This window comes from Aythya ferina, assembly GCF_964211825.1.
Source record: "Aythya ferina genome assembly, chromosome: 9".
Lineage (NCBI taxonomy): Eukaryota > Metazoa > Chordata > Aves > Anseriformes > Anatidae > Aythya > Aythya ferina.
This window is the reverse complement of record NC_140305.1, coordinates 19,125,639-19,151,292: the sequence shown is the minus strand read 5'-3', so window position 1 is coordinate 19,151,292 and position 25,654 is coordinate 19,125,639. Positions and strand designations below refer to the sequence as shown.

The 25,654-nt window shown below is 66.7% G+C and overlaps 4 protein-coding genes across 7 annotated transcripts; 2 read left to right on the top strand and 2 right to left on the bottom strand.

Annotated features, from left to right (window-relative positions):
* The first annotated feature begins 1,547 nt into the window (after positions 1-1,547).
* CAMK2N2 (calcium/calmodulin dependent protein kinase II inhibitor 2) lies at positions 1,548-4,894 on the top strand. Its single transcript, XM_084528947.1, has 2 exons — positions 1,548-1,874; positions 3,493-4,894. Exons 1-2 carry the CDS (start codon positions 1,703-1,705, stop codon positions 3,561-3,563), a joined length of 243 nt encoding a protein of 80 aa, XP_084385073.1. The 5' UTR covers positions 1,548-1,702; the 3' UTR covers positions 3,564-4,894.
* On the bottom strand, positions 4,614-9,467 carry EEF1AKMT4 (EEF1A lysine methyltransferase 4). Its single transcript, XM_084528946.1, has 3 exons — positions 9,276-9,467; positions 7,280-7,563; positions 4,614-5,722 (listed from the first exon to the last, which is right to left on the bottom strand). The coding sequence occupies exons 1-3, from the start codon at positions 9,448-9,450 to the stop codon at positions 5,435-5,437; spliced, it is 747 nt and encodes a 248-aa protein (XP_084385072.1). The 5' UTR covers positions 9,451-9,467; the 3' UTR covers positions 4,614-5,434.
* A 131-nt stretch (positions 9,468-9,598) lies between these two features.
* ALG3 (ALG3 alpha-1,3- mannosyltransferase) lies at positions 9,599-13,260 on the top strand. Its single transcript, XM_084528931.1, has 9 exons — positions 9,599-9,746; positions 10,674-10,773; positions 10,866-11,013; positions 11,499-11,659; positions 11,759-11,879; positions 12,081-12,286; positions 12,434-12,511; positions 12,644-12,787; positions 12,871-13,260. Exons 1-9 carry the CDS (start codon positions 9,611-9,613, stop codon positions 13,058-13,060), a joined length of 1,284 nt encoding a protein of 427 aa, XP_084385057.1. The 5' UTR covers positions 9,599-9,610; the 3' UTR covers positions 13,061-13,260.
* A 106-nt stretch (positions 13,261-13,366) lies between these two features.
* On the bottom strand, positions 13,367-25,019 carry VWA5B2 (von Willebrand factor A domain containing 5B2). Of its 4 annotated transcripts, none has more exons than XM_084528913.1 (22): positions 23,823-25,017; positions 20,931-21,085; positions 20,623-20,784; positions 20,217-20,448; positions 19,956-20,110; positions 19,522-19,653; positions 19,289-19,413; positions 18,980-19,156; positions 18,785-18,895; positions 18,463-18,668; positions 18,270-18,384; positions 18,015-18,200; positions 17,731-17,905; positions 17,363-17,652; positions 16,124-16,349; positions 15,703-16,041; positions 15,486-15,623; positions 15,287-15,382; positions 15,027-15,104; positions 14,798-14,867; positions 14,497-14,605; positions 13,367-14,165 (listed from the first exon to the last, which is right to left on the bottom strand). In XM_084528913.1, the coding sequence occupies exons 2-22, from the start codon at positions 21,067-21,069 to the stop codon at positions 13,566-13,568; spliced, it is 3,861 nt and encodes a 1,286-aa protein (XP_084385039.1). In that variant the 5' UTR covers positions 21,070-21,085; positions 23,823-25,017; the 3' UTR covers positions 13,367-13,565. The 4 variants fall into 4 exon arrangements, with proteins under 4 accessions (XP_084385039.1, XP_084385040.1, XP_084385037.1 ...); XM_084528914.1 differs by having other exon boundaries at positions 20,229-20,448; positions 23,823-24,996; XM_084528911.1 differs by having other exon boundaries at positions 17,363-17,905; positions 23,823-25,019.
* Positions 25,020-25,654: the final 635 nt, after the last annotated feature.

Sequence of the window (25,654 nt, the reverse complement as noted above, 5' to 3'; positions counted from 1 at the left end):
CCAATCTTCACTCAGGAGCTGCAGCCCACATTTAGGGGTGAGGACAGGACAAATCTCCCACACCCCCAGCCCCCAGGAGCCCCGTGCTCGCTCACCAAACACCCCAAAACCAAAACCACTGCTCTGCGCACGCTTTTAGGGCCAACCAGGGTGCTCCCAGTGGGACCAGGACCCCCCTTGGGCACAGCACCGGCCCCCCCAAATCCCACACAACCCATCCCCACCTGGCCACGCTCTCCCCAACCCCACAACTCGCCGGTCCGTGCCCACGGGCAGCGGCACGTGGGCCTGGCGGTGGGAAAAGCAGGGCACATCTCAGCGTGGGCCTCTCGCCTATTTTCCCAGGCACTTCTTTTTCGTTTTTTTTTTTTTTTTTTCCAGAAGCCATCACATGAAAAAGTTCAAGCTGCTTCCCCGGCTAAAGCAGGAACAAAAGCAGCGCCTGGCTGGTGGGGAGGGGGGCACGGCCGCCCCGTTCCTCCGTCCCCACTCTCGGAGGGGAGCGGCGCGCCGCAGAGCCCGGCACAAAGGGAACGGAGCAGCCAAACCTTCCCAAAATAACCCCACCTGCCCCTCGCCTGGGCCGCTCCAGCCGACGCTCTCCTGCAGCATCCTTCAGCCCAGATCCCAAAGCACAGAACAAGGAGGTGGTGGCGGGGGTAAACGGGCCAAAACGGGCCGTGGTCTCTGCGAGAACCCCGCTCTCAGCCCCTAGAGACACCCAGGGGTGCTGCTGGTGGGGCTGGGAGCTGTAGGGCCACATCTGCACCTTCCTCATCCTCCCAAATAGGGCTGAGCCCTGTCCTGGGGTCAAGCAGCGCTGCCCAAACCCCCCCCAGGGCCCAGCAGCCCCCAGCCTGGGCTTAAATACCCCCAGGTGCCTGGGGGGGTGCCCAGGTGGGGCTGCTCAAGGCCAATTTGGTGCAATTGAGGCTTGGGGGGGACTTTTGGGGCTGAATCATGGCTGGCTGCCCCATGGGGGTCACCTCCCTTCTGTAGACCCCCCCCAAAATCCCTCAGGGGGGTGCAGCCAAGCCATGGGGTGGACCTGTTTGGGGTCACCATGGAGCAGGGCCACCCTGGGGTGCCGCAGCCCCCCCAAATCCACCTGCGCGCCCCCATCTGCAGGCAGCAACCCATAATCGGGGGGGGGGGGGCAGGAGACTGCAGGGGGACCGGGCACTCCAAAACGGTGATGGGGGACACCCCAAAACCGGGGGGGGGGGCGAGCAGCAACGGGGTGTGGGGGGGTCCCCAGAGGGCTGTCAGGGTGACAACCACAGCATTTGGGGACACGGGGGAGGGGGACACGGGGGAGGGGGACCCGACGGGGAGGGAGCGGAGGGGGGGGCGCCCCGGGGGATGCTCCCGCTGCCCCCCCCTCTCCCTCCTCTGCCCCCCCGGCCGTGCTCGGAGCCGCCCCCGGCGGGGTGTGTGTGTGTGGGGGGGGGGGGTCCCCGCTCCCCCCGCTCCCCCCGGATGCATGACTTCATCCTTCCGCCCGCCTCGCCTCCAGCCCCCCCCCAGCCCTCCCCGCTGCCTCCTCCTCCTCCTCCTCCTCCTCCTCCTCCTCCTCCTGCCGCCGCTGTCGGTGCCCGGTGCCGGTGCCCGGTGCCGCCGCCGCTCTCCGCAGACTGGCTGCTCCCGGCCGGGCAGCGGAGCGGCTCGGCACGGCCCGGCCCGGCCCGTTTAAGGCCCGGCCATGTCGCAGGTGCTGCCCTACGGCGAGGACAAGGTGGTGGGGCGCTACGGCGCCGAGCCCGAAGCCGGGGAGCTGCCCTTCAGCTGCCGCCTGCAGGACACCAACGCCTTCTTCGGGGGCAACCAGGGCAAGCGGCCCCCCAAGCTGGGACAGATCGGCCGCGCCAAAAGAGGTACCCCCCCCCCCCACACACACACACCCCCACACCCCCCCCAAATCCCCCTGTTCGGTTGTCACCCCCCCACCCCGCCCCAAATCGCTATGGGGTCCCCGGGATGCGGCTTCCTCTCCTCCAGCATCACCCGGCTCTGCCCCACGGCACCCCCCCCACTATCTCCTACCTCCCCCCCCCGGCATCCCCAGGACCTCCCCCCGGTGTCGGGACCCCCCCCCCCGACCCCATTGCAGGCAGGGTGTCCCCCACCCGAGCTGCCCCCCCCCATCACCCGCAGCCGGGGGCTGCCCAGGGGGTACCCCAGGTCCCCCCCCCGGAGCTGCTCCTCGGCACCCCTGGGCTTGCTGCACACCCCCGACCCCCCCCCAGCCCTATAGGACCCCCCCCAGCCCTACAGACCCCCCTCAGCCCTATAGACCCCCCCCCAGCCCCATAACCACCCCCCCGTCCCCTCCTGCCGCAGAGACCCCCACCGGCAGCACCGCTGCCCCCCCCCGGGCTCCATGAAGCTGCCGTGTGGTGTGTGCCCCCCCCCGCTTCGCTGCTTGCCGCAGAGACCCCATCAGCCTCAATCGGGACCCAAATAAACGCCCCCCCCCCCCCCAAAGATGTGTCACCACCACCCCTCGCCCCCATGCCTTGGGGAACCCCATCCACAGCCCCTGCCATCCCCGCAGCCCCCCCACACCGGCTGGGGGGGCCCCACGGGGACCCCCCCCGATCCCTTCTTGAGCTGCAGGGGCAAAATTTTGGGGGGGGGACACCCAGAGACCCCCCCAGCGCTGAGGGGCTCCCCGCCCCCCTTTGCGGTGCTGATGGATGGGACCAGTGGCCCCCCCGCAGGGTATGGGGGGGGCTGTTCCCCCCCCCAAGAGGGGACTTGGGGGGCAAATCCCCCCCCCGTGGGCATGGGGGGGTCTGGCTGCTGCCCCACTGATGCTGGCGGTGGGGGGGGGTCCGGCCAATCCACCCCCCAAGGGGCTGCTGGGGGGGCTGCTGACCCTATATCCCCCCCCCAGGTGGAGATGCTGTTGTGGGGGGGTCCTGCCCTGGTGATGTTGGGGGGGGGGATGCTGCGTAGCCCCCCCGTGGTGGTGATAATGATGGAGGGGGGGGCTCTGGGGTGATGCTGGGGGGGGTCTGTCTGTCTGGCAGTGCTCTGGGGGGGTCTGTCCAGCCCCCCCCCGTGCCGATGCTGCCTGCAGGAGGTTGGGGGGGGGCATCCAGCAGCCGCTGGTGCCGCTGGGGGCCCGGCGGTGCCCCCCCCGCTGGGTCATTACCCATTCCAGTCCTGTTGCTCGCAGCAGCTCCTGCCGCAGCGCGGAGGGGGGGTCCCTTCCTGCCCCCCCCCGCCCACGCCATCCACCCACAGCCACAGGAAAAGGGGGGGGCACCCCCTGCCTGTTCCCCCCCCCCATCACCCCATTCCCCCCCCTCCCCAAACCCCTTGGGGGTGGCGGTAAGGGATAGGGGGGCGCATCCAGCCCCTATGCAGGGAGAGAAGGAGGAGGAGGAGGAGGAGGGGGGGGGGGATAAGGGAGGAAGGGCCGGGTGCTGGCCCCCCCCCAGCGTGTCCCCGCACCCACCCGCGTCCCCCCCCCGCGTGTCCCCGCAGTGGTGATCGAGGATGACCGGATAGACGAGGTGCTCAAGGGCATGACGGAGAAGTCGCCGTCGGGGGTATAAACCCGGAGAGAGCCGCCGCCAGGACCCTCCGGCCCGGGGGGGGGCACAGAGGAGGAAAGAGAAAGGGGGGGGGGCGGTGGGAGGCCATACACCGCGGCCCCCCCCCCCCCCCCCCAACAGCACATGGCCCCATTTGGGGGTGCAGCAGGCGGGGAGAGACGGGGGGGGCAAACCCCCTGCTCGGACCCCCCCACCCCTTTCCATACGCTCCCACCGGCTTCGGGGTCGCGCCCCCCCTGGGCCATGCACTTTACCCCCCCCCCCCTTTCAGCGAGGGACCCCCCCTCCAAAAAAAAAAAAAACAAAAAACCCTACACCGTGGTGGTGGTGATGGGGAGGGGGGGGACACGGAGCTGAGGGGGGCCGGAGCGGGCTCGAAGCCGCCCCCCGGTGCCATTTTTTGCTCCATCGTTTTTTGCATGAGCTTCGGTGGCCCCCCCGGGCGCCGCGTCTTGGTGCCGAAAGGGTCACCCCCACTCCGGCAAACAGCTTCTTTTTAAGACAGAAAAAAAGAAAAAAACACACACACACACACACACAAAAAAAAAAGAAAACTTTCCTCATATTTGTATTTTTATATCCGAATCTTTGTTAAAAAAAAAAACGCAAAACGAGCCGCTGACGGCGAGGTGTCGAAGTAGCGCATCGGGATGGGGGGGGGGGGGGGGAGAGAAATAAAAGCAAACGGTTCATATTTTTTTCCATAAGAAAACCGATTTAAAAAAAAAAAAAAGAAAAAAAAAGGAAAAAGAAAAAAGAGGGGGGGGGGAAGGTGAAGAGAAAAGAGAGGAAAAACCCACGGCCCCCCCCCCCCCGCCGGCAGCAGGACTTGGGGAACGTCGGTGGGGTTCGCACGCGCCATCCATCCATCGCCCCCCCAGCCGGGGCGCCCGCATCCGTCGCTGCCTCCCTCGGGAGGATTTTTGGGGGGGGCCTGGGGGCTTCTGGGGGGGGGGGAGCAGGGAGGGAAGGGGCCCGTTCCTGAGTTGTCGTTTTTAATTTTGTACTTTAATTTAATTTTATTTTTTAAGAAGCTTCTCGGGGGGGGGGGGGGGGGGTGGTCTTGGTGTGCATGAGAAAACTCGTCATCTTTTACAATAATAACCTACGAGTGGCATTTATGGAGACAACAACGCAAAAAAAAAAAAAGGAAAAAAAAAAAACAACAAGAAAACGAGAAAAAAAAAAGAAAAAACACACGAAAAAAAAAAAAGAAGAAAAAAGATCCTTGTGTCATGATGTTCTACGAATGATCCATTGTAAATTGAAATGCCATTTTTCACTGTACTGGTGAACAAAATGCGATGAATAAAATACATCCATGTACCGACGCCAGCCCGGCACCGCCTGCTCCTTCTGCCCCCCCCGCTCCCTTCACCACCACCACCCCCTCTGGGATTTGGGGTCGCCGGTTTTGGGGTCTGACCCTGGAGTCCTTGGGGATGGGATGGGGCACGGTGACCCAGTTAGGGCCCTGGCCAGGAGCAGCAGCCCGGCACCCGGTAAATCTCGCGCCGCCGCCCCTCCGCGGGGGTGTCCCCCTGTCCCAGCTCAAGGGGGGGGACCCAGGGGCTGCCCCCCCCGGGACGGCTGCCTGGAATTAAACCCGCTTCGGTTTCATTACCGGCCGCAAAGCCCCGAGCCCTGGCTGCTCTCCAGAGGAGCAGAGCACGGGGAGATGTTGGGGAGGGTGGGAAGGGATGAGCGAGGCGCAGCCCTTTTTGCCCCGCTCCCCTCCTCTTCCTCAGGGAACCCCCCCCAGCCCAAGGAGCCCCCCAGGAGGATGAGGAGAAGCCCCCTTTATCCCTCCCACCCCATAAATCCATCCGAGCAAGGCACGGAGGAGGCAGGGGGGGGTGCGCCCCGGCGGGTCAGAGCTGGATGGCGAGCAGATAGTCCTCGTCCTCCTCCTCATCCAGGGGGGGCGGCGGGCTGGGGGGCGGCGGGGGGTGCCAGAGCCGTTCCCCCAGGGCCAGCTGGGAGGGGGCCAGGGGCTGCCCCTTGCACATGACGTAGAGGAAGTAGTGGAAGGCGTCCCCGCAGGCGGCGTGCCGCAGGGACCAGCCGAAGGCCTCCTGCGCGTAGTGGGGGGCGCGGAAATGGGGCTGGGCGAAGGTGATGGAGAGGAAGCGGCCCCCCGGGCGCAGCACCCGGCTCACCTGCGGGGAGAAAGCACCGGGATGGGGTCAGTGGGGTCAGCAGGGGGGACACGTGGTTAGGTCCGGCCCTACAAACCCGTCTCCATCCCCCCAAAATCCTCCTCGTACCCCCTCGCATCCCAAACCTGATCTCGGTCCCTCCATCCCATCACCCGTGCCGTGCCCCCCACCCTGGGTGAACGCCCGAGCTGTTGGAGCCCCGACCCTTTTAATCACCATTTTCTCCTGGCTGGAACTAAGCCCCCGCTAATAGGATGGAAAAGAACATCAATTTTCTTGCTTGGCTTTATCCAATGTCAAAAGGCTTTTAGGGCCGGCGCTCGCGTGCTCGGCATGCAAAGGCAGCGCCCGGGGCGGGCGGCCAGCCCCCAGCACCTCCCGCGGGGCCCTGCGCCAGCACCGGGGGGGTCCGACCCCAAAAACTTGGTGCCTATATCCTATACCCATTAAACCAGCACTAACAGCCCCTGCTTGGGAAGGGAAACCTTCCCGTTTGCCTGGCCAAAGCGGGGGGTCCCCCCTTTCGCCCCCTAATAACCAGGTTTGGGGACCGGCCCCGTGGTGGGTGTCCCCCTTGGGGTGTCCCCACAAGTGTGGGGGTCCTCACGTCCCCCCCCAGCCCCCAGGGGCTGATCCCATTACCGTGGGGGGCTCCCTAAAGGGATTGCGGGCAGCAGCTGGGGGGTGCTGGGGTGGTGGGGGCTGCTCGGGGTGGTGGCACCGTAAGGGAGGTTTCCAGGTCAGGGCTGGGAACGGGGTGGGAAGGGGGGGCTCAGTGCGGACCCCTCCTGCCTGGCATGGAAACAGCACCCCGAGTGTCGGGCGGGGGTCCCGCATCACCCCAAAAAGCGATGCGTTAGGAGGCCGTGACCCCATGGCCCCCCCACGAGAAGGGGGCATGGGGTGGGATGAGGACGCCGGCCCCAAGAGGACCCCCTCTGCGCATCAGCGGGGTCCGGGGCAGGGTGCCGTGCCCTGCGGGGCTGGGGGAGGGCAGGGATTGAGCAGAGGATTAAAGAGGGAAAAAAAAGAGAAAAAAAGAAAAAAAATAAAGCTAAATCCTCGCCGTTTGGCCAAGTGACAGGGACTGGCACGGCCGGGATGCTGAGGGCAGCCCCGCTGCCTGCAGCGTTTGGGTTCAGCCGGGCCAAGCCTGAAGCTGGGGGGCACGAGGGGACGAGGGGGGGCTCCCAGCACGCAGCCCCCCCGCCGCGGTGCCTGCATCCTGGCCCCCGCTGCCAATTAGCAGGGACCCGGAGGCATCGCCCGTCCCTGTCGATACCGATGGGGGTTCCCATGGCAACCCCGAGACCGGGACCGCAGGACGGGGACCCCGCTAACGAGATCGAAGCCGGGGAGGGGGGGGGGGGGGTGGCAGTAGGATGTCACCTTCCCCAGGGCCAGCAGGGCCACGGCCGCGCATCCACATGCGGGGACGCATCCCAGCCTCGCTGCTCGACCCCACACAGCACCATCCCCATCCCCATCCCCATCCCCATCCCCATCCCACCGCCGCCACCCCAAACACGGCACCCGTGGCGGCGGTGCCGCCGTTACCTCCGCCAGCACCCGGTGCATGGCGGCGGCGGCCGGGGCCGAGACGCGCCAGGGGTCCTCCTCGTCCACCAGCAGCACGTCCAGGGTGCCCTTCTCCAGCACCACGTCGAAGGAGGCGTCGGGGAAGGCCAGGGAGCGCATGTCCATGACGGCCCAGCGCAGGCGGGGGCAGTGGGCGTAGCGGGCGCGCATGGCCTGGATGCAGGAGGGCGAGAAGTCGATGCTGGTGACGTCCCGGTAGCCCCGCTCGTGCAGGTCGTAGCTCAGGGCGCTGGTCCCGCAGCCTGCGCTCGGGTAAGGGGGGGGGTTGCATGCTAACCAAGGGGTTCCCAATCCCAAGTGGGGGGTCCCAATGGAGCTGGGGGGTTCCCGGTCCTAACTGGGGGGTCCCGACTGAGCTGAGGGGTTCCTGGTCCTAACAGAGCTGGGGGATGCCCTGTCCCAACAGAGGATCCCAAGAGAGCTGGGGGCTTCCCTGTCCCCAGTAGGGGGGTTCCAGGAGAGCTGGGGGGGTCCTGGTCCTAACTGGGGGGTCCTAATAGAGCTGGGGGATGCCCTGTCCCAACGGGGGGTCCCAAGAGAGCTGGTGGTTTTCCTATCCCCAATAGGGGGGTCCCAAGAGAGCTGGGTGTTTCTTTGTCCTAATGAGGGGATCCCACCCGATCTGGGGGTTTTCCTATCCCAATGGGGGGGGGTCCCAACAGAGCATGGGACTACCGTGTCCCAATCGGGAGTCCCAATAGAGATGGGGGCTTCCTCATCCTGACTGAGGGATCCTAAGAGAGCTGGGGGCTTTCCTGTCCCAATAGGAGGTCCCAAGGGGGGGCCCCCGGGGAGTCCCACCCCAATGTGGGGGGTCCCAACAGAGCTTGGGGTTACCCTGTCCCAATGGGGAGGTCCCTGGGGGGGTCCCATCACACACACACACACACACACGGGGGGGGTGTCGTTAGCAGCAGCGGGCTGAGCCGCTAAGGGGATCGGCGATTCCACCCCTAATCCCCCCTAATCCCACACACACACCTAATCCCCCCCCCCCAACGCCCCCCCCAGGTGGGATTATCACCCTGGTGTCGCCCTGCCGGCTCCCTCACAGCCCCTGGGACCCCCCGGGACCCTCCAGAACCCCCTGGTACCCCCCAGGACCCCCCCAGGACTCATCCGGGACCTCCCCCAGGACCACCGGTACCCCCCCCCAGGACCCCCTCAGGGCACCACTCCGGGACCCCCCGGGACCCCCACCAGATCCCCTGGGACCCTCCCCAGGACTCAACTGGGACCTCCCCCGGGACTCAACGGGACCCCCTCAGGGTCCCCCGGTACCCTGCAGGACCCCTGGTTCCCCCCCCCAGGGTCCCCTGGTACCCTCTCAGGTACCCCTCCACGACGCCCCCAGGAACTCCCCAGGACCCCCCCGGACTCATCTGGGACCTCCACCGGGACTCACCGGGACTCCCCCAGGACCCCCGGTACCCTCCCCAAGACCTCTCCAGGACTCCCCAGTACCCCCCCAGGACCCCCTCAGGGCCTTCTGGGACCCCCCAGGACTCCTTGGTACCCCCCCAGGACCCCCCCCAGGACTCATCCAGGACCTTCCCCGGGACTCACAGGGTCCCCCAATACCCTGCAGGACCCCCCCAGAAACCCCGGTACCCCCCCCAGGACCCCCAGGAACCCCTCAGGACCCCCGGTACCCCCCCCAGGACCCCTGGTACCCTCCCCAGGACCCCCCAAGACCCCTGGTACCCTCCCCACGACCCCCAGGAACCCCCCAGGACCCCCGGTACCCTCCCCAGGACCCCCAGGACCCCCCCAGGAACCCCTCAGGACCCCCGGTACCCCCCAGGACCCCCCCAGGACCCCCAGTACCTGCCCCAGGACCCCCCGATACCCTCCCCAGGACCCCCCAGAACCCCCGATACCGCCCCCAGTACCCCCCCAGCCCCCCCCAAACCCTCCCCAATCCCCCCCCCATCCCCAGGACCCCCCCCCATACCTAGGACGAGGACCTCATCCCCCTGCTTGAGCTCAGCCTCCAGCAGCTCCCGGAACCGGCCGAACCCCCCCAGCCACTCCCGGGGCTCGGCAGCCCCCTGCCGGTACCTCTGCTCCCAGTACCCCCAGTCCCGGTACCGGGGCTGGGCGGGGGGGGGGCACGGGCACGGCCGCATGGCGGAGGCGGCGCAAAGGAAAGGGAAGAGGAGGAGGTGGTGGCGGGGGGGGGGACACGAGGACACCGGGAGGCTTCCGGGGCGGCTCCGGCTGCAAACGGGGGGGGGCCGGGAAGAACCGGGGGGGGACCGGGAAGGGACCGGGGGGGGGGGCCCGGTGATGGCGGCCGTGCTGCGCCGGGCATGGCGGGGCCGGGGGGAGGCGCTGCTGGAGCCCCGCTACACCCCGCTGGTGGCAGCGTGCCTCTGCCTGGCAGAGGGGGGGGTCAACCTCTGGGTCATCCGCAGGGTGCCCTGTGAGTGTTTGGGGGGGGGGGGGTGGGGAGGATTTAGGGGGGTTGGTGTTTGGGGTTGTTTTTTTGGGAGGTTATTTTTTGGGGGGGTTGTTGTTTTGGGGTTATTTCTTTGGGGTTGTTTTTTTGGGGGGGATTATTGTTTTGGGGTTATTTTTGGGGGTTATTTTTTTTGGGGGGGGTATTGTTTGGGGTTTGTTTTTTGGGGTTTATTTTTTGGGGGTTTGTTTTGGGGGGTTTCGTTTTTTGGGGTCGTTTTTGGGGGGGTTATTTTTGGGGGGGTTATTATTTTGGGGTTATTTCTTTGGGGTTATTTTTTTGAAGGGTTATTGTTTTGGGGTCATTTTGGGGGGGTTATTTTTTTGGAGTTATTTCTTTGGTGGTTATTTCTTTGGGGGGTTATTGTTTAGGGGTTATTTTGGGGGGGGCGTTACTGTTTTGGGGGGTTATTTCTTTAGGGAGTTATTGTTTGGGGTTTGTTTTTTTGGGGTTAATGTTTGGGGTTTATTTTTTGGGGTTATTTTTTGGGGGGTTATTGTTTTGGGATTATTCTTTGGGGTTATTGTTAGGGGGGTTATTGTTTTTTTGGGGGGGAGGTTATTTTTGGGGGTTGTTTTTCGGGGGGTTGTTTTTTTGGGGTATATTTTTGGGGGGTTTGTTTCTTCGGGGTTTATTTTTTGGGGGTTATTTTTGGGGTTTATTTTGTTGGTTTTTTTTTGGTTGATTTTTGGGGAGGGTTATTTTTTGGGGGGTTATTTTTGGGGGTTTGTTTTTTGCGTTTATTTTTTCTGTTTTGTTTTTTAGTTTTTTTTTTTTTGCATTTATTTTTTGGGGGTTGTTATTTTTTGGGGGCTTATTTTTTCTGGGGGGGGCAGCCTCGTGAGGCTCAAACCCCGCCGCCATGTCGTGTGTCCCCCCCTCTCCCCGCAGACACCGAGATCGACTGGCAGGCCTACATGGCGGAGGTGGAGGGCTTCGCCAACGGCACCCGCGACTACACGCAGCTGCGCGGCGACACCGGGCCCCTCGTGTGAGTGGGGAGGCCGGGGGGAGGCCAACCCCGTGGGGAGGCCCGGCCTCAACCCCCCTAACCCTATAACCCCCCCCCTTTTCTCCCCGCAGCTACCCGGCCGGCTTCGTCTACATCTTCCTGGGGCTGTACTACGCCACGGGGCGCGGTGCCGATGTCCGCCTGGCGCAGTACATCTTCGCCGGCCTCTACCTCCTCAACCTCCTCCTGGTCTTCCGCATCTACTGCCGAACCAACAAGGTGCCCGGGGGGCTCCTTGGGGGCTGCGGGGCTCGTCTGGGGTGGTGTGGGGTTGGGGTCGGGGTGGCTGGGGGTCCGGGGTGAGCTGCTGGTGGTCTCCGTGTCCCCTGGTGGCCTCCATGTCCCCTTGGTGGTCTCCGTGTCCCCTGGTGGTCCCCATGTTCCCTAGTGGTCTCCGTGTCCCCTGATGGCCTCCTGGTGGCCTCCATGTCCCCTTGGTGGCCTCCATGTCCCCTGGTGGTGCCCATGTTCCCTGGTGGTCTCCACGTCCCCTGGTGGCCTCCTGGTGGCCTCCGTGTCCCCTGGTGGCCTCCTGGTGGTCTCCATGTCTCCTGGTGGTCTCCGTGTCCCCTGGTGGTCCCCTGGTGGTCTCTGTGTCCCCGGTGATCTCCGTGTCCCCTCGTGGTCCCCTGGTGGCCTCTATATGTCCTCTCGGTGGCCTCCGTGTCCCCTGACGGCCTCCGTGTCCCTCCGTCCCCCGCAAGGTCCCCCCGTACGTCTTCTTCTTCATGTGCTGCGCCTCCTACCGCATCCACTCCATCTTCGTCCTGCGGCTCTTTAACGACCCCGTGGCCATGGCCATCCTCTTCCTCGCCGTCAACCTCTTCCTGGAGGAGCGCTGGTCCTGGGGCTGCCTCCTCTTCAGGTGCGGGGCTGCCGGGGCTGTGCTCGGCTCGGGGGCCACCCGGGGGGCACCCCCCCCATCCCATGGGAGGCCGCAGCTCTAACCCTGCTCCCCGCCCAGCCTGGCCGTGTCGGTGAAGATGAACATCCTGCTCTTCGCACCCGGGCTGCTCTTCCTCCTCCTCAAACGCTTCGGCCTCCTGGGCTGCCTCCCCAAGCTGGGCATCTGCGCCCTGCTCCAGGTAGGTCTCTGCGTCTCAGCGTCCCCCCCCTCCAGGGTCTGAAAGCCCTAAAAGCGGCCCCAGCACCCTCTCAGCGAGCTGGGTGCTGCTGCAGAAGCAAATCCATGGGGCTCCGGCCTCTCCCCGCCGCCCCGTGCGGTGCTGTGGGGCGATGGAGACCTGGCGTGTGGCTGCTGCGAGGAGCCGCTGCGTGTCCCGCAGGTGCTCCTGGGGCTGCCCTTCCTGCTGGCGAACCCCGTGGGGTACCTGAGCCGCTCCTTCGACCTGGGGCGCCAGTTCCAGTTCAAGTGGACGGTGAACTGGCGCTTCCTGCCAGAAGAGGTTTTCCACAGCCGGGTTTTCCATGCCCTGCTGCTGCTGGCTCACCTGGCTGGGCTGGGGCTCTTCGCCCTGCACCGGTGGCACAGGTGAGAGCCGGGACTCCCCTGAGCCTCCCCCCGTCCCTACAGGGTTGTGGGGCAGCTCCTGCTGTGAGAGGGACAGGCTCACAGGGGAAAAAACCAGGTGGGACGGGCATCCAGCAGCTGAGACCACCGCTTGTGCTTCCCCCTCAGGTCCAGCGAGAGCATCCTGTCCCTGCTCAAGGACCCCGCCGACAGAAAGCACCCGTCCCCTCCGCTGAGCGTCAACAATATCCTTTGGCAGAGCGGGCAGCGAGGAAAAGGGGGGGAAAACGGGGCAGATTTTGGGCTTGGCCTCCACAGGCCGGGGAGCCGCGGTGGGGAGGGCGCCGCCTGCGTTTGTCGCCTTAACGCCTGCGCACAGATCGTCTTCGTCCTCTTCTCCTCCAACTTCCTGGGCGTCTGCTGCAGCCGCTCCCTGCACTACCAGTTCTACGTCTGGTATTTCCACACGCTGCCCTACCTGCTGTGGTGCACCCCGACCGCCAAGCTCGCCCACATGCCCAAGTACGTGCCGGCAGGAGTCGGGATTTTCGGAGCCTGGGGGGGCTGTCGTGGCTCCCCTGCTGCCCCCCAGCTTCTCCCCGCAGGGTGCTGCTGCTGGGCGTGATCGAGCTCTGCTGGAACACCTACCCCTCCACGGTCTGCAGCTCCCTCTCGCTGCACATCTGCCACGGACTCGTCCTGCTGCAGCTGTGGTACGGCACGGCCCCGCTGCCGGCCCCGCACGTGCCCCAGCCCGGCAAGAAGCCCGCTCCCCTCTCCAAGAAGGCGAGGTGAGAGCGTGGCCGGCTGGATGATGGCAACGGGCTCCGGGACTGCTCCTTCTGCCTGCTCTTCTTCCCAGCCAGCTCCCAGGCTGCTCCCGCTCGCCCCGGGAGGACCCCGAGCCTTGGAACTGTGCGAAGGGGGCGGCGCGGGGACCCCCCAGCGGGCAGGACTTCTCCAATAAAGGGGGCTTTTGGGGGCCCTTCCCCAGCCACAGTGTCCTCGTGCTGTGGCAGCGCCAGGAGAGCTGTGCGTGAGCCTCTCCCACCTCCAGGGAGCAGCTTCTGCAGCGAGGTTAAGTCAGAGCACCTGCAAAACCGTTTGTTTGAGCAGCCTCGATGCACCTCCTGCAGCCTGACCCCTTCAGCTGGGTTTTCCCTCGATCCCTGCCTGCGCCTTCCCCCAGGGGGTGGCGGGGAAGGGGAGCGATGCTCTCAGCCTGGGACACAGACACGCGCACAGGCAGCACGGAGCCAGGCGTCTGTTTATTAGGGCCCCCCCCCCCACCCCGGGGCCATCACACATTGTTGGGGTTGTAGCACAGCATGTTGAGCGTGATGTTCTCGTCCCAGTGACGCAGCAGCAGGAACAAGTGCCTGGCTGCCCCTTTGAGGCAGCCCACGTCCACCCCCTCGGGCAGCCGCTGCGCCTGCAGCCACGCGTCCGCCTTGGCCGCCACCAGCTCCCACTCCTCGAAGAAGCCGGCGCAGCGGTGCTCCAGCCACGCCAGGGCCACCGCCGTGGCCCAGCTGGCGCTCTCCAGGTCCTCAGGGCCCGCGTCCTGCCAGCCGAGGCCGGCCTCCGAGGGGGCGGCCGAGTGGGGGCCGGTGTCGGACTCGGAGCCGTGCCCGCTGTCCGCCTGCGCCCACACGGCCGCGCTGGGCACCTCGGAGCAGGTGCTGTGGGATGGGGGCGAGCCGGGTTCGGGGGCTGCAGCCGGCTCCTCGGCGGAGGGTCCTGCCCCGGGGCTGCTCTTGGCCACCGGGGATGTGGGGCTGAGGCTGGCGCGGTGGGAGGCGTACGGGGAAGCCCGGCGCAGGCGGTCCAGGGGGATCTGCACCACCTCGGAGAAGCTCTCGGTGAGCTGGAAGGGGCCCCGGGCTTGCTGCAGCTGCACCTGTAACAGGGGGGTGGGAGAGTGGGGGAGGCAGGAGGGGACCCAGACCCTCTGCAGGCCCAGTACGCAGGGTTGGGGTTTCAGGAGTGCCCTTTGGGGCACGGGGACTGCCCAAATCCTCCCCCAAAATAGCCCTTAGAGGCCCCCAGAGCCACGCAAGGACACAGCAGTGCTCCTCCGAGCCGCTGGATTTGCATCCTCGGCTGTTTCGGCCAGGCTGCTGCAGCTGGCGAAACTGAGCATCTCCCCGGGGTGCTGCAGGTGTGGGACGCGTGACCCGGGGAGGGGGGGGACACCCTGTTTGACCCCCCCCCCAGGGACAGATCCCTACCAGCGGGAGGTAGTCGTGGCTGGCGCTGGTGCTGGAGCGCTCGCTCTCGGGGCTGAGGCAGTGCGGGCGCAGCGCCAGGCTGGGCCCCCTGCGCCGGCTCAGGCTGAACCTGCCCGGGGCAAACAGCAATTAACAGGGCAATTAACGGGGCAACAGGGGAGCCCAGTCCACTGCCAGGCTGCTGGAAGGAAGGGGCTGGAGCACGGACCCCCCCCAAACCAGGAGGCGGCACTGCCCCTCTCCCCGTGCCCTATGGGGTGCCGTGCCCCCTGTCCCGAGGCATGGAGTGGGGCAGCCTCACCTGGAGCCAGCGATGCTCTCGGTGGATTTCTGGGAGCCCATGGAGGAGGTGGAGGGGCTGGTTGGTGGCCCTAAAATGGGGAGAGCTGAGCGTGGTGGGGCCGTGGTGCACGGGGAAGCGTTCAGCCCACGTGCCCCGACCCGTGAGGGGGTTTGGGGCATGGTGGGTGCCAGCACCGCGGGGCTCCACCGGTGATGGGGCAGCCCCCATCCCTCACCCCTGGACGTACCGTTAGTGCCGTTCTGCTTTTCCCAGCCCGAGGTGGCAGAGGAGACGCTGGCTGGAGAGCCGGGGACCTCGTCCCTTTCTGCAAGACAGCAAAGCCCTGAGGGCACCGCGTCCGCCCCGTCCTCGTGGCACAGAGCTGCCGCCCCCTCCCCAGCGTGGGGCAGAGATCGGCGTCTCTTCCTGGAGCCTTATGACTTGGGGCAGCTCACCAACAATTTTGGGAACACCCCACAGCACCCAGCATCCTCAGGGATCCCCTACCTGGGCCGATGAGAGCCTCCTCCTGCTCCTCCACGTCCCGCTGCTGGCCCAGGCTCGCCGAGCCGCTCCGGTGCCGCCAGCTCCCGGCCGAGCCGGCTGCAAGGCACCACGGCAGCTCAGCCCGTGCCGTGCCCTCTCCCCCTTCCCCATCCCGTTCACCCCCCCAGCTCCACGCCAGGACCCCCACGGCCCTGCCTACCTGTGCCCCACACCTGCGGGGCCGCGGGCAGCGCTGCCCGCGTGGCTCCGTCCACGGGCACCACGCAGGTGTAGAGGGAAGGCACGTTGCAGGCTTTGCTGGTCTGCATGGCTTTCAGGCGAAACCGGCGGGCGAAACCTGCCCAGAAGGGGCTGTTAGCGGGGGGTGAGAAGCAGCAGGGACCGGGATGGGGACTGGGATGGGGACTGGCACCCACCCTGCTCCAGCTCAGCCTCCCGCTGAGCCGCCTTCTCGCTGTCCCGGATGACGGAGCGTGCTGCCAAGCCGTGCAGGGGCTTCTCCCCGTCCATGCCCGCTCGCCGTGGGGGCTCCTCGCCTCCCGTCCCATCCCGGGGCCGCAGCAGGGACTCGAGCGAGGCCGTCACCTCCCAGGACACAGGTTTGCCGGCCCGCAGCCCGTGGATCACCACGTGGCAGCGCAGGGGCAGGCAGGGATCGCCCTGGCTGGGCTCCCTCACCTCGGGCGAGGCGCTGAAGAGGTAGGAGGGCTCCACCAGCATGTCCCAGTCCAGGTGGGTGGGCGAGAGCAGGTTATCTGAGCGGCACAGGACGCGGGCTTGGCACGGCGGCTCTGCATGACACTAGGGCCACCCCTTGTCCCCAAAGCCACCACTCACTCGACTCCCCCACGCTGTGCTGCAGCCGCGGCGTCTTGGGGCCCAGCTGGTCCAGCCGCCCCTCCAGGGACTGGTTCCTCTTCTGCGACACCTTCTCCAGGGCCCGGCAGAGCCGCCGTGCGTCCAGCTCCCCGTGCGGCGAGGAAAAGCTGCGGCCGGCCAGGGCGGCTCGTGCCAGAGCCTTCTGCCTCCGTGCCAGCTCCTCGGCGCTCAGGGCCGCTGGTACCTGCGGGGAAGGCTCACGGCGAGACAGTGGGCAGCGGCAGGGAGCCCAGACAGGGCCCGGCTGTGCCAAAACGTGACGGGGCATCTGCAGCCCCGGCCGGTGCCCAGCTCCTCTGCAAGCTGGCAACAACGACCCACCAGCCTCCCCAAGCAACAGGTGATGCTCGCCAGATATTTAATGCACGTGGGCAGGGCTGATTGCACCAAGATGGGAGTTTGTAAACACCTGGCTCAGGTCAACATGGAGATGAGAGGATTTCTCGGTGATGTTTGAGCTTGTGGGGGCTCGGTTTGGCTGCTCAGGGCTGGAGCACACCCCGGTGCCTGCCTGGGCTCCAGCTCCGAGCTGGGGCAGGGCAGCAGCACCCGTCTGTGTCACCCCAACTGCACAGGGGGGATCGTTTACGCCACGGGGAAATCACTTACGCTTGACATTTCGGCTGCAAAGGCCACCAGCTGCCCGTGCTATTGTGCAGCGGGTGCGGGTTACCTAAGCCGTGCCGGGGAGGAGCAGCAGGGTGTCCCAGAGCCGGGGGGACAGCTGGCCTCGCCTGGCCTCGGGGCCGTCCTCACCCTGCTACCAGGGAGCAGCCGCTCCCCACCGCAGCGACCTGGCTGGGTTTTAAACCCAGCCATTAAGCAGCCGGGACGTGCCCGGTGCTAATGAAGCATCGTTCGGCTTTGGCAGAGGGCTGAGGAAGCCGGGTGGGAGCCAGACCACCCTCTCCCTCGCTTGGCAGGCTCGTTACCTGGTGCCAGCCCAACTGCTTTCGCTTGATTCCTGCAGCGTCAATGAGGCCCTGAGCTGGCTGAGGCTTTGCTTAGCCACACGGCTGCCTACCAGCCCGGGGAACGGGGTGGGGACAAGGATGAGGGGGCTATTTGGTCCCCAGCTGCCCTTCCAGCGGGACAAAACCACACCAGGAGCCTCCCGGCAGCACCCAGAGCTGAACCCAGCCTCCAGCCCGTTGTCCAAGCACAACGAGACCCCAGCTACGTGGGGATCAGCCTTACCTTGACGCCAGCCGGGGCCGGGGCCGAGGGCAGCGGGGCGGATTTGGTGGAGGACTCGCAGAGGGACAGGCTCTTCTGGCCCTGCTGGGAAGCAGCATCGGGGGCCGGGGAGCCTCCCTCGGGGGCCACATCGCGGGAGCCGGTGGACTCGCTGCTGGTGGAGCTGCGGGAGAGCAGCCCCTGGCTGCGGTCGGTGCTGACGGAGCAGTGCGTCAGGACGTACTGCTCCTGGATGTAGGAGGGCTGGTAGATCCGCTTCCAGATGTCTCCCCCCGACACGAGGTCCGTGCCTGCTCGATAAACGGGCACCCCGTCAGGATCCTGCCCCCGGGCCACCCCCGCTGCTCCCGCTGCCCGTCCCCACTCACTGCGCTCCGACTCCTCCGTGCCACCAGCCGAGACCTCCAGGGACACCTCTCCGGAGCCTGCGCTGCCTCGGGACGGCTCGCGGCGCTCCCCGGGCACCGGTGGCCGCGTCCCCCCGGGGCTGGGCACCTCGTCCTGCGAGGGGACAGCCGAGCCCCTGCGAGCCCTGTCCCGGCCCTGGCGGAGAGAGGGTCCCACCATCAGCCCCGTCACACACAGCCCGGTGGCACGGCCACGCAGGGGGCTGGAAATGTCCCGGGGAGGTCTGTAGGGCCCCCGGTCTCACCGCCGGGCGCCTGTCCCGGAATCGGGCGATGCTGTACAGGGTGCAGTAGCTGACCAGCCGGTCACCGGGGTACAGGGCTGCGATCTCGGTGGGCGAGAGCAGGGCCTCGGTGCTGTCGGGGACGTACCAGTCGATGGTGATGTCGCTGACGGCCGGCTCGATCGCCTTCTTCAGGGACTTGATGAGCTGGGGAGGGGAGAGGAGCTGGCATCCACACCACAGTTCCCCCATTCCCTGCCCCGTGCCGGGCCCTACCTTGGGCTGCAGCCTCTCGGCCGGGCTCAGGAACTCGGCACAGCCCCGGCTCAGCTTGGCCACAGCCATCAGCAGCCGCCGGCACGCCCGTGGGCCCATGCCGAAGCTGAAGCACCTGTGGGAAGGAGCCACGTGCTGAAAAAAAGAAACATTTTTGGGGAAAAAGCGCCGTGCCCCCGCCGCGGTGCCGTACCTGGCGGTGCTGGCCTGCCGGCGCACCAGCTGGAGGATCCTGCCCGTGCCGCCCGCCGCCGCCGCCGCGGTGAAGAGGAAGAGCTGCCGGGGGTAGCCGTGGTGCAGGGGCTGTGCCAGCGCCCAGCTCAGGGCCGCCAGGAGGTCGGGGCCACCCGTGGCCACCCGCAGCTCGCCCAGGTGCCGGCAGGCGCGGCGCAGCGTCTCCTGCATGCATGGACGGACAGATGGACGGCTCGTGGGACGGACAGGAGCCATGGGGAAGGGGTCGGGGTGGGGAAGACGGAGGGAGCCGGGGCTGTGCTTCCCCCGGCAGCACTCACGTTGCTGCAGAGGCGGCTGGAGGGGAAGAGTGGCTGGACGTCAGAGCCGAAGCCGGCGATGTTGAGCAGGGTCCCCGCCGGGAGGCTCTTCAGGGCCACCAGCAGAGCTTCCTGGGGTGGTGGCGAGGGGACGGGGAGCGCTGCTGAGGGCCTGCCACTCGGCGAGAGCCCCCAGCCCCTGCTGCCCCTCCTCACCTTGACCTTGTCGACGTCGGGGCCGCTCATGGTGCCGCTGCGGTCGACAAGGAAGAGGACCTCGCGGGTGACGCTCTGCAGGTCCCCCGGGACGGGCTCCACCGCCGGGCAGAAGTTGAGCATCAGCACGGGGTTGGGGAAGATGTCTTTGTGGAAACGCTTCTGCACAAAGGCCACCTGCAAGCCAGGAGGGAGGGCGAGGGGCTAATTCGCATCCCTCAGCCCCACAGGACCCACACCGGGGTCTCCCTCACGTCCCCCCCACCCCGTTGTCCTCCCCGTGGGCTGGCTCTGGCCGTGCCCCATCACCTGTCTCTCGCCGCTGCCGTCCTTCCTGGCTATCCGTGCGTAGTCCCGGCGGCTCCGGATGTGCGCCTCGTACTCGGGGTAGCTCATGGTGCCCTCCTCCATCACCAGGTGGGGCTGGTGGGGCTCTGGGGGGGGGCAGAAAGGGCTCACAGCCGCCCCGAGCCCAGAATTTTGGGGGGCCATGCCCAACCTCCCCCAAACCCGCGGCTCTTCCAGGCACCAGCAGCCCTTACCGCAGGGGTAGAGGATGATCTCCACGTCCCTGTCGTAGCGGTGGCGCTCAGCCAGGGTGACACAGGTGGTGGTGGCAGAGGTGGCCCAGGGGTCGGCATCGGCACGCAGCGCGTGGGTCGGGCTCTCCAGGCCTGGGGGGGGACACGCAGAGTTTGGGGCAGCCCCGGTCGGCTCCAGACCTGGCACGGCCACGGGCCCAAGGACGCCGCTTGCCTGCCAGCGCTGATGGGATTAGCACTGCCGGCGGCCAGGAGCACCCCGTCTGCCCGGCACCCCCCGCAGCCTCCATCCATCACGCCTCCGCCGAGGACAGGACGGAGGCTGCTGACTCAGAGCCTGGTGGCAGCGGCCCAGAGCTGTGGCCCTGCCAGGTGTGGGGCGATTTGGGGATGGGGGGGTGCTCATCCCGCAGGCCCCGCGCCCCCAGCCCTACCTGCCAGCAAGCAGGGGCCCTTCACCAGCAGCTCGAAGGCGAACTCGTAAGGAAAGGGGTTGCGGGGCTGTCCCCAAAAGACGTCCGTGCTCTCCGCGGGGGCCGCGGGGGCAGGCTGGCTCCGTGCGCCGGGCCCCCCGAAACAGCTGGTGGGGCTGCAAGGGGAGCGGGGTGAGGGCAGCGCCGGGGCCCCCGCGCCTCCCCTGCACCCCCGGCGTCCCCCCCCGGGACGGCAGAGACTCAGGAAGCAGTGAAAATCACCATAGGGCCAACCTGTCGTCACACAAGCTTCCCGGCTCGCTCTCCCGCTCGGGGGCGGCGGCGACGCGCGGCGCGAGGACCGGGGGGAGGACGAGGCGCAGGGCCCCCCCCGGCAGCGTGGGCAGCTCCTGCGCCGTGCGCAGCGTCACGGCCAGGCTCTCGGCCGGGCCCAGCGAGCCCGTGCTGATGACGAAGGTGGAGCGCTCGGCGTCTTCGTCCAGGACGAGGTGACCTGCGCAGAGGGGGAGCGGTGAGGAAGAGGAGCGGCTCCGCCACCCTCCCGGAGAGGGGACGCCGGGATCTCCAGTCCCAAAGGCCTCCAAGGCACCGGGATGGCCTGGCTGGGGCTCTCTAGCACTTGGTGCCCCCCACCTTGCCATGCGAATAGTGGCACCGTGGTACTCACCAGCGGCACAGCGGCGAGGCCGCCCGGGGCTGGTGCGGCACTCGAGGCAGCAGTCCTGCGCCCGGTGCCGGCTCTGCACCTGGAAGGTGACCCGCCGGCTGCCCGCCGCCGCCTCGAAGCCGGCCACCACCTCCGACTCCTCCAGCGGGTAGATGAAGACACCTGCGGGTGGGAGACAGCCCCGAGGCACAGCCCCCAAAAACTCATCCGAGCTGCAGGGCACGCGGGGTGCCCTTGCGTGGTAAAGGGGCTAGGGATGGGGTGCTCCCCGGCACGGGGGTTTTTAGGGTTCCTGCAGCCCCTCTTACCTTCCACGGGCTCCTCGCGGGGGTTGGTGTACACCAGGTGGGCGGCGATGCTCAGGGCGTAGCCGTTGGCACAGGCCTTCACCCTGGAGCTCTTCAGGGGCAGAGCCTCCCAGGAGGAGAGCGCGTACAGACCCGGCATGGTCCCTCGGTGCGGGCTGCCGGGAAGGGGGACACGCTCATCATCCCCACAGGGGGATGGGGCGCATGGACCTGAACCCAAATCTCTGCTCTGGAGATGGGGTCTGGAGCCGAACCTCAGCCCTCTGGAGCCATGGAGCCCGCAGGCACCAGGACTCCTAGGCACACAGCCACACGTGTGGCCCCATCTCTCGGCCACCCCAAAGCAGCCCGGTGGCTCTGGGGCCTCCCCAGCGCATCTCCCGTGCTGGCTGGGAGAGGAGCATCTGCTGCTCCCATCTCCATCCACCCACAGAGGTTACCAGGGCAATTCGTTTCAAAAAAAAATAAAAAGATGCGAGAGGAGCCCGCAGCGTAACTAGGACAAAGCAGAGTGCGGTGTTTGCTGGGGGGTTAATAATTAACAACAAGGTCAGCACCGCTCCGAGGAGCGGCACGGAGGGGAAGGCTCTGCAGGGAGGGGATGATGCTGAGGGGATGGATGATGCTGTGCCTCGGGGCAGCGAAGCTCGGCGCGGAGATGCGGGTGTGTGGCTATGGGTGGAGGCTGCTCGGGATGCCTTGCCACCCACAACACCCGGGAGCAGCACCCCAAAATGCTGCCCGGGGTCTGCCCAACATCTCCTCACCCCCTGCCATCACCAAGTCTCGTGAAATATTCGGGGCAGCCTGCGTGGCTCTGCACCCCCCTGCCACATCCCCAAGCGCCTGACACCAAGCAGCCGCGTCCCGCCGTGGGTTTCAGCGCGTGGCAAGGACAAGGCCAGGTAGAACAAACCATCTGGACCCCCCGCCCCGGTGGCCTTCGCCCCAGGAACAGCTCGTGCGGGCGTCGGGAACACAAGGCGGGGTGCCCTCGTCCGAAGGGTGCCTCGGTTGGAGCATCCTTGAAGGCAGAGCAGGGCTGAACCTCAGGAGCTGAGCCCGGCGCAGGGCAGGGAGCCCCCGGGGGGCTGTGTTAGCGACGTGGCTGCATCCCAGTGAAACCATGGGGTCACAGGGGATGAGTGCCCCTGGATCGGCACCTTGGGGTGGTGCTGGCACGTCCCCGTCACCCTGCACTCCTCGCCACCTCCTGCCCCATGTGCCAGGTGCCCCTGCCTGCTCTCACAGCGCACGGGGGGCACTCTGCTGCAGCACCCAGCTCTGGGGAGCAGGACGCCCCGCCGCCCAGCTGCCCTGAGCCATTCGGGAGGGATTTCACCCCAAAGCCCTTCCATTAGTTCCCAAGGCACCTGGCTCAGCGCTCAGCAACGCGCCCGCTGTTTGCCGTGCCGCCCCCTGGCCGGGGCACGCCGCCTTGTTTACCGGGCTTAGAGGAGAAGCTGTCCCGGCTGCTTTTTATCACTCCTCATTGCATTTACACTGCCAGGGTAAACAGGGCCCATCTGGCCCTGCCGCGCTTCCCGCAGGCTGCTCTAAGCCCCGAGGTAATGAATAAAACCAGACCTGAAGGTCCTCGCCCCGGCCACAGCCCCTGGAGCAGCAAATTGTCCCCGGTGCCAGCGCGGCATCGCCAGCGGGTCCAACCTCCAGTGCAACCACGGGCACCTTCGCAGCCCCCTCCTCATCCTCCCTGCCCACGGAGCTGTGATGGGCACTAAGGCGAGAAGCAGCTCGCCCCTAGCTCTGGATAACTTCGTGTCTGTCCTGTGAGCAGGGGGATTTGTTCCAGGCAGGTGCTGCTGAAAGCCAGGCGTGCGCGGTGCCCGAGCTCACGGGGCGGCTGTAGGCAGCGGGGAACAGCAGCACAGCTTCACCTGCTGCACCGACGGCTGCCTGGCCGGGGCCAAGGGGGAGCTTGGACCAAACAGGGGCAAACCCAGTGGAAATTTCCACTGGAGATGAGCGGTGACAGTGGCACACGGCTGTGAGCGACCGGGATGGAGGGGCTGGGTCCTGAGTCCCTGCGGCAACACCCCACGGGGATCCTTCCACCTGCTGCTTGGGGGTGCTGCCCTGGCTGCGGGGCATCGCTTGGTTGGGAGGTGAGGCCCTGGGAGCAGGATCTGCCCCAGCACAGCCACTGGAGCAGGGGCAGGCTGCTGCCTGTGGGGCAAGCCACGTTGCAGGGAGCCCAGGGCAGTGGGATTTCCCCAGGGGCTGCAAAAGGCAAAGGGCACCACGGGCAGGGGGCTGCCCAGAACCACAATCAGCTGTGCTGACCCCAGCCCCAGGTGCTCTCCTCGCTGCTTTCCCTGCTGGAAAGTCTGAGCGGAGCAGAGCACGGTGCGTGCAGGCACACAGAAAATGTTCAGGACAGACACTGCCCCCCTCAAAGCCCCCTGCCCACCACGGCGCACGCTTCCCAGCCACGTTGCCGCTGGCTCAAAGCTCTCTCTTACCCCTCTCTCTGTCCCATCCTGCTGCTCTTCCCTTCCCTGAGCCACTGAACCCCCTGGAAAACCACAGCCCCGTGCCAGGGAGCAGGAATTCCCTTCAGTGCACCCCCACAGAAGCACCCCAGCCCCACGGAGCCCCCCAGCACGGGACGTGCCGGCAGGGGGGCCCTGCAGAAGGCTCCTGCTGCCCCTGCAGCCACGGGGTGTTTGTGGCACAGCCCACAGCCCGGCTGCTGATGCCTTGAGGGATGGTCCTGCAGTTATTAGAGCCACCGGTGCTGGCTTTAAAGTCCTGGTGGTCTCAGCACTTTCACTGCTTGGTTCCCTTCTAACCCCCCCCCGCTATCCGGGGCTGCCCCACCAGCGGCTGCCTGAACCCAAAGCGCCCCGATCCCCCTGCCCCAGGCCTTACCTGCAGGATGAGGATGACACAGAGGCTGCAGGCTCAGCACCACGAGAAACCTCTGCCTTGGGGGGGCTCCTTTCCCCTTGGGTGGGGGTCCGCACAGCGGGGCCGAGCGGTGCCGCCGCCCCTCCTGCTGCAGCTCCTGCTCTGGCACCGACTCCTTCACCGCCGCTGCTCCATCCCTCGCTCCCTGTGCCAGCAGCCAGGGCTGCTCCAAGCCCAGCCTCGTTAAAGAGACACGATCCCCGCCACCGTGGCCCCGGGGAGGGCTGGGGGACACGCTCCGGTGTGGCACCGGGGGGGTCCCAGGGGGTGGCCGAGGGGACCAGGCCTCCAGGTGGGCGTCACGCAGCGCTGAGGCAGGGCGTCCGCCCCAAACGCGGGCACCCAGGGGACCCACGGAGCCTGCACGTGGCACGGGGGGATCCCAGCCCTGAAGAAGAGCAGGAAAAAAGCTGGGGGGAACCAGGGAGAGCTCAGCTTTTGGGTGAAGAGCGTGGCGAAAAGTCTGCTGGGGAGGGTGCGGGCGGCCAGGAGGTGCTGGCACAGGCAGGACACGTCTGCTGGCGGGGAGATCCTGCTGAGCCCAGACTGGGGCGCTGGGAGTCCCCCAGCCACCGCCGCCTGAGCAGGACTGGGCAGAAAAACAGCAGATTTGGGGCTTATCCCTGCACTGCCTCTTCCAGGCAGCTCCCTCGCCGTGCTGCTATAGATAGGGCTGTGCTGCCGCTGCACTTTTTATAGAGCATGCACGGGGGAGGCACCGTCCTCTCGTGCAGCACCAAACCCACCGTTACAGCCTCACCAAACCCGGAGCAGAGCCGAGCTGAACGGGCAGCGAGCAGGGAGAAGTGGCAGCGGCAGGGCCAGCAGCCCCCGGTCCTCAGCAGCAGGTGATTTCGGAGCAGAGCATCGGCTGGATCTCACCCCCAAACCATCGCAGGCTTCGGGGTCCTCAGCACCGGATTTGGAGGCGGTTGCAGAAGCAGCAAGGGATGGAAACCTCCGCTGGAAGACGCCTTTTGCCGCACATGGTACCGCAGGGCACGCTCCCTCCTCCCGGCTCGTTACGCTGCACTTCAGCCAGCACAATTAGCTGGTGGAGAGGCACTCTGCGGGTCCCCTGGGTGCCTGCAAGAGTGCACCGAGACGTTCCCTTCCCCTGCGCTGGATGCTCCAGCACGCCGCCTCCAATCCCTCTTCTGCACAATGCTCAGGCGTGCCGCTGCTCTGCTCCCCTGGCGTTTAGGACTGTGGTGCCAGGGGCTCCCCATACATTTCCCCATGCCGGGTGCCGCCCCATAACCACACATTTCCCCATGCCAGATACTATCCCAGCGAGCCACCAAGGCACAACGCGCCCTGCAGCACGCACAAGGCTCCCGCTCCCACTGCGAGCACCGCGACCGCTCCAGCACCAGCAAAAAAAAAAAAAAAACAACATGCAAGCTTTGATTTTTCTCGGAGATATTGTTTCTAGGCCAAAGCGACGCTAAGAAAAGCTTCCAAACGCGAGCGCTGGGTTGGTGCCACCAGCTGGGGCGACGCGGGGCTCGGGTGCAGCAGATGCTGTCGGCAGCCCCCAGCGTTACCCCACAGCGGGTGGGTAAATGCAGCCGTGCCCGGGGTCGGGGATGCAGCGGTGCCTCCCGAACCGGCTGGCAGCCCCGGGGAGAGGCCGGCTGCCTCCATCCCCGTGCTCGCAGCAGCGCAAGACAAGAGCCGTGCGCTGCCTGTTCTGCACAGTCACTGCTCCGCCGCTGCAGCCAGGGAGCAGCCCTCGCTGCGAGGCTGGAAACAGAGCTGAGAGAGCTCGGTGCAGCCGAGCTGGGCGTTAA